Source organism: Fulmarus glacialis, unplaced genomic scaffold, assembly GCF_000690835.1.
Source record: "Fulmarus glacialis isolate BGI_N327 unplaced genomic scaffold, ASM69083v1 scaffold40308, whole genome shotgun sequence".
Taxonomy (NCBI): Eukaryota; Metazoa; Chordata; class Aves; order Procellariiformes; family Procellariidae; genus Fulmarus; species Fulmarus glacialis.
The window spans coordinates 42,703-48,862 of record NW_009227048.1 but is presented as its reverse complement, the minus strand read 5'-3'; the positions used below and the strand labels follow the sequence as shown (position 1 = coordinate 48,862).

Sequence of the window (6,160 nt, the reverse complement as noted above, 5' to 3'; positions counted from 1 at the left end):
GCCGTGGCTCCAGGGTGACTGAACCCTTTCTGAGGGGGTGTGATGTCCGTCCTGGGAAGGGACCAGGCGACGGCGGCTGCCCGTCCCAACAGTAGCAACGCACAGGGTGCAACACAGAGCCACCACGGTGGCCTGTCCTGCATCAGACCCGGCCTTCATCAGATCTGGCATCCCTATTTCAGCAGTATGGTGTTATCTTGGCCAATGCCAAGTGTGTCAGACGGGAGGACCCAGACACTGCTGCAATACGGATTTGGCAAAATCTGCAGAAGTGCACACCCACCGCTGCTGTCATTGTTACAGCTACAGGCTGACTTAAACCCTGAAGCACGGCTTCTGGAAATAAGTCTTGCCTTCTGCTGCTGGAGCTTCCCCGAAACTTGTGCACGCCCACACCACCACAACGCAAACTCTGCCACAGGCCACGAACACAACGACTCTTATTTGGCCCTGCCAGGAAGTCACCAGTCACAGGGCACCTGGAGGTAAAACCAGTGGGTCCTTTGAAAATGATGCCATGTAACTCACCTTCTGATAAGCACAACATTTTATTTTCCAGAGTAGTCTTCAGGTAGCCTCCACTCAAATAATATTTGACTTTTTTGGAAAACCAAGTCTTGGGGAAAGAACAGCCCTGCCACGTATATTTTGACGTATTTTTAAAGCGAGGGTGACAAAAACTGGTAGATTGTCACAAACACAGAAAATAAAAATTTGGTTTGGTTTCCAGGTTAAAAAGATGCTGAGCTTATACCACTCACTTCTGTTATAAACCAGGTAAGGAAGCTCAGTAACAACACTGGTCCCTGTAGAAAATACGCTGCCAAAAATGCTTTTTAGTGAAAAGTTCATATTGAAAACACCTTTCCCCCCCCCCCCACTTAAGTGTCTGATTCCTAGAAAAATGTCTTTCCCCAAACCTCTGAGATGAAACGCCAATTACCAAAAATTTTTTGCTCCCCAAAATGAGGCACGGTGGTACATCAAAAAAAAGCACAGGCCAACCCACCGCACAAGGTTATTTGTGCTACAGCTTTTCTGAGGCCCCACAGCATCATCTCCAAATCGAACTCTCTTTCCTTTGGCTTTTTGAAACCTACTCTAAAACTTTTAAATGTCCTGCATAAAACACAGCCCCACTGCCTGAGCTGGTCTAGCTAACACAAATGAGTGTATTACAAGTGAAACAAGATGAGACCGTACCATTACCATTTGACTTTGGAGCCATTCGATCAGAGCCTCTGCTGTCGAGTCCGGGACCTGGCAGCGCAGCCCCTCTCTTTCATCCGCTTCCATCATCTCCAGCAAGCCCCGCAAGTCCTCCACCAGGTGCAGCGCCCGCAGGCCCCCCATGAAGGGAGAAGTGGGGGACTGGCAGTCAAAGATGCCGTTGGAGTACTCCAGCGCCTTCGAACCTGGAAGGAGCAAAACCACACGGGGTCAAGCACGAGGCAAGCAGGTCAGACCCGCAGTAAGGCTGAGAGATGCCAGGCGACGTTTGCTCCCGACGGGCATTTATCTGAACCAAACTCAGTGCTGGTGCTGGATTCTGCCCGCGCCACGTGGCAATTTGGAGAAGGGCAAGCCCTTGCTGGCATGCTACGTGGACAGAAGCCCCAGCAGGAAGGAGATGGGGCCACAGAGGACGTGGACGCCACAACTGTGCCCAGGGGTTCAAGGCGCAGGCGGGGCTCCTGCTCCCTGGGATGTATCGGAGGTGGAAAGTACTGTGGGGGGAACAGGCTCTGCTGACGCTTTGAGTCACCCTGTAGGGACTGCGTGACCCAAGTCCAGACAGTGATGGTTTCCAGAGGAAACCACGCTCTGCATTTTTTTTTCACGCAGAAATATGTTATGCTGCTCCAAGGCACTGGAAATTTTTTAAAAAGAACAAAGAAAAATATGAAAATAAATAAAAAGAGTTAATCACTTCTACATGAGAATAAATTTTAAACCCAGCAGTTTGACATGGTAGCACTGACATTTGCATGTTAATAAAGAGAAAAATCTCATATTTGCATAAACTCACAGTACGTGTATTTGACCTACATTAAAAGTTGCTATATATTAAGTGAGGAAGGAAACTACAAATTCAGGATTAAGGTTGATTTAAGTCAACCTAGCTAATTCCAACTATAATTTCAGCACACTGATTTGTGACCTTAATACTGTAATGCCTCGGCAATGAGACATGCTCATGACAGAGCATCAGCTTTTGTACTGTCAACTTTTGGAAACTACAGTGATATGCCATATATGCACTTCCACGAACTTTCATCCACCTCATCTGGTAAGCCACAAAAATGCAAGTATTCTGCTAATTCCCTTTGAAAAAAATGAAGAGAAAAAAATCCCCACAACAGCATAGCAGTCGATATCCCTTTGTTATATTACTTTCTAAGTCTATTCAGACACATGGGTAAATTAAGTCTGTGGTGACTTAAACATCCCAACATCACATTTTATTTTTATATTAAACCTCATCCTGCCATAACCCAACTTAGGCTCTTGGAAACACAGATACATGATCGGATCCAAATACCAGTATCTACTTATGGAAATCAGTAAAGTCACAGCTTATATTTATTTTTAGAGATCATTATGATCCAACTGAATCCACTTTACATGTGTTCCTGCTATGTGTCCTTAATATCTTTAGGAAAGCTGCAGAGAAAAGTCACTGTTCAAAGAAAGCACACACTGTATGATCATTTTTTTCCCTAAGGGAAATTATTTTAAGTGGAACTATTAAAGACTTTATAACTATGTTCCTATCCTTGCAGAATACTTCTTCACTTTGGTAGCTGTTTGCATAGCTCTCTGGAATAGGATGAAACTATTAATTTCTTGCTGCTTTGCTGCTCCGTGTTGTGCGCTTATATTATTTTCTAACTCACCAGACTCAACTTAAAAGCAGACATTGTATACTTTGTGATGCCTCTCCTTAGTCCACTTACAATTTACAGCTACTTATAAAAACTCAAATGTTAAAGGCAGATCCAAGCCAAATGTTTGGACCAAAACATTCCAATTTTGAAAAAAGGAAAATTCAATTCATGTTTTAACTCTTCAGAGTTAAGAGAAGTTCAGAGTAGCCAGTATTAGGCAAACTTACTCTTCCTGCCTTGCAGCAGCTCTTTAAACACACTCATCTTGGTTTGAAACATGCCTCGTCCTTGGCTTTCATGGTGCTGTGTGCACCAGATGAACTGTGTCACTCAGCCACTTTGAGCAGCATTTTGATAGAGGGTAGGAGAAAAACTACAATCTATTTAGCCGTGGTCTGTGTGTGAGAGTCTGTGCAATCCCTCCACTCCATTTATTTGTAATCACTAAGCTATAAGGGAAGACACCAAACACAATTACCAGCACATTCCCTTCTCAGCCTGAAACTCTGTCCTCCAGGTATGAGAAAAGAGGACCGAAACAGTTAAATGAACAAGCTGCCCCAGGCGTTTACCTGCTATAATGCCATCCATCTGCTCCAGCGCTGCAGCGAGCATGTCACTTGCATCACTCATCATCTTCTCTCTTCTCAGGAACGATCACCAGCTACACCATAAGGAGCAATGAAACACCGATAGCGTAAGTTGGATCCAGAGCCTCAAGTCTGCAATTCAATCTGCAAAAGAGAATTTCATTTCACTGCATGTTCTTTGAATTCAGACACCACCATCGCGGGACCAGCAGGAAGACTGGGGCCATTTGCTGACCACAACAAGACTTGGAGGTGTTAATCACCAGGCATGAACTGGCATCAAAGAATCAAACCACCAATGTGAAGATCCAGTTCCTGCTGTTGGTCAGCCCGTGGCGTGCTCTGCCTGCAGGTCCACGCCGCTGAAGGGGCATCCCATAGAGCACCTCAGAAATCCCACATGGTGCTTCAGGGAAGCTCGCACAGAAGACACAGGCCTTCTATCACTAAAAGGAAGCTGAAACTCAGCAATAAACCACGTCTATCCCGCTGTATTTTTTCCCCCCAAGAATTTGCTGGTATAGAAAAAGAGGAGTCTGACCGTTTGCCCAAGATTTCTGGACGTCTGACAATCCAGAAGTCCTAGGCATGCAATCATTTGCCTACAGGCAGGATATCTCAAATGCCCATGATTCACTGGATGCAGTGTGCATGCACGGACTAGCCCTCCGAAGACGCTGCTCTGCGCTTAGCAGAGATTCACACTGTAACAATGCAATCTGATCTTACCCTCAAACTTTTGAAAGCCAGAACTGGTTGCCAGAGGAGTATTTCCAGTAGAGTCTGGAAAAGCGAACCTGCCCGATGTGCTGCCTGGGCAGGTGAACTAGCAGACCCGAAATCCCGATGGACTACAAGTTAAGCACGTGCTTAGGTACTTTGCTGCAGAGGTCAGAGGCGTACCCGATCCCTCCACCCCAGCACAATGGACACACAAGCCACCGAAACAGCCCAGACTGCCGCGGCTTTAACCTAGGACACACGAGACTACTTCTGCTATAAATACAGTTAAACAAACACCAGGAAGGAAAACTCACTTTAACCTTTTGCATACCCTGCCATTTGGTTTTTGTATTAGGCCGCACCGCTGCTGACATCTGCCCCAACATAAGCAATTAAGAAAGTTGTTCACGCTATCTCTGGCATAAGTCCTGGAAAAGAGTCTACTAAAAACCACAGCAAAACAAAAATTCACATTATAAACTGAATTTTCCCTCCTACAAGTCACCTTATTGGTTTGACCCAGCTGGGAGGTAGCTCTTATTGGAGGCTGCCAGCTAGCTTTGCTGAAATGTTGTCCTTGAAACTCCAACAAACATTTCATCTTTCACATCAAAACTTTTATAACATAAAGCAGGTCCAAACTCTATGGTAACTTTTGAATGACAGCACAAAGACTACTGTACTTTTGGCAAATATCTTGCTTTATTATTTAGTTGCCAGAGTCAGAAAAGCAAAGAGAAGTTTAAAAAGTCAAAATACCTGTAAGTGAAGGTGTTGTGAGTCTTAAAAAATGCAGTAGTGTCATAACGGAAGACTTCCAACCTTCAAAGAGGAAGCCCTCGATTTTAAATACAACGTAAATAGTAAACTTCAAGCAATACAATACCTGCCCCAATATGCAGGTCCTGCAAGATATTTGGTCCGTGCCTCTATGCCTGATAAAAAAGAGCAGAAAATTCAGCTTTTGCAAACACATTCACTTGGACATTTCTGAAGACAGTCTTGTCCTTTCCTCTTTAGGATTCCCTGGCTCAGATAACCAGGTCCTGCTGATATCTAGTAAACATGGGCATCTATGAACATAAAGTGTGACTAATCTTCATTGGATTGTTCTCTGAAGGCAAAGAGCACACAGAGAAACCCAGGGCTGCTGCTGCCCCAGGCAAAATGCTGATTCCTCACAGCTCTAAGTGGAAAAGGACCAACAACACAAAGCATCCACAAACCTGCAACAGGCAATTAATGTTTGGGAATCGGGAGTACTCACAATCCTCCCAGTGCGCATTAACACCTGATGGGGGGAGTAAAGAAGACAGAGCCAGACTCGTCTTAGTGGCACCCAGTGACATGACAAAACGCAATGGGCACACGTTAAAACAAAGGAAATTCCACTTAAGCGTAAAAAAACAAAATAAAAAATAAATCTTTTTTACTGTGAGGTTGGCAAGCACTGGAAAGAGTTGCCCTTTTGGGGTCTCCATCCTTGGAGCAACTCACAGACCGACTGCCTGGTGCAGCCTTGCTTTGGGCAGGGGGTGGGCTGGAGACCTCCAGAGGTGCCTTCCCACCTCGGCCATCATTGAGCTCAGCACAGCTCACGATCAAGCATTAAATACAGTACTGAGGAGGCCGTTGAGGCAAAGCCAAGCTGCAGGCTACAAATGTGCTAAGGAACAGAGTGCTCCCTAATCACGTTTGCTCACAGTGCACCCCTTGTTCCTCACCTTCTGTCTAGGAGAGAGCTTAATTGGGGGCAAGGAACTGCTAATTTACATTTGCACAATAAAGCCATGGCTCATAGGCACAGAAAAATCACCATCCCTGCACTTCATCCAGGCACAATCACTCCTCATGTTTCCAAAAAAAGCACTCCTTGCTTTTCCTAAACAAGGGGTTTGTTCGTGGTTATTAAAAATCCCTAAGACAGCTCTACTGAAGGGAGCAGCAGTGGCAGATGGT

The 6,160-nt window shown here is 45.2% G+C and overlaps 1 protein-coding gene across 1 annotated transcript; it reads right to left on the bottom strand.

Moving 5' to 3' along the window:
- Positions 1–1,209: 1,209 nt before the first annotated feature.
- Positions 1,210–3,524, bottom strand: LOC104080584 (liprin-beta-1-like; the record flags this gene model as incomplete). The annotated part of the gene is made up of 2 exons (XM_009583017.1): positions 3,461–3,524; positions 1,210–1,415 (listed from the first exon to the last, which is right to left on the bottom strand). Coding segments are annotated over exons 1-2 (270 nt in total), but the record flags the coding sequence as incomplete, so codon positions are not given.
- Positions 3,525–6,160: the final 2,636 nt, after the last annotated feature.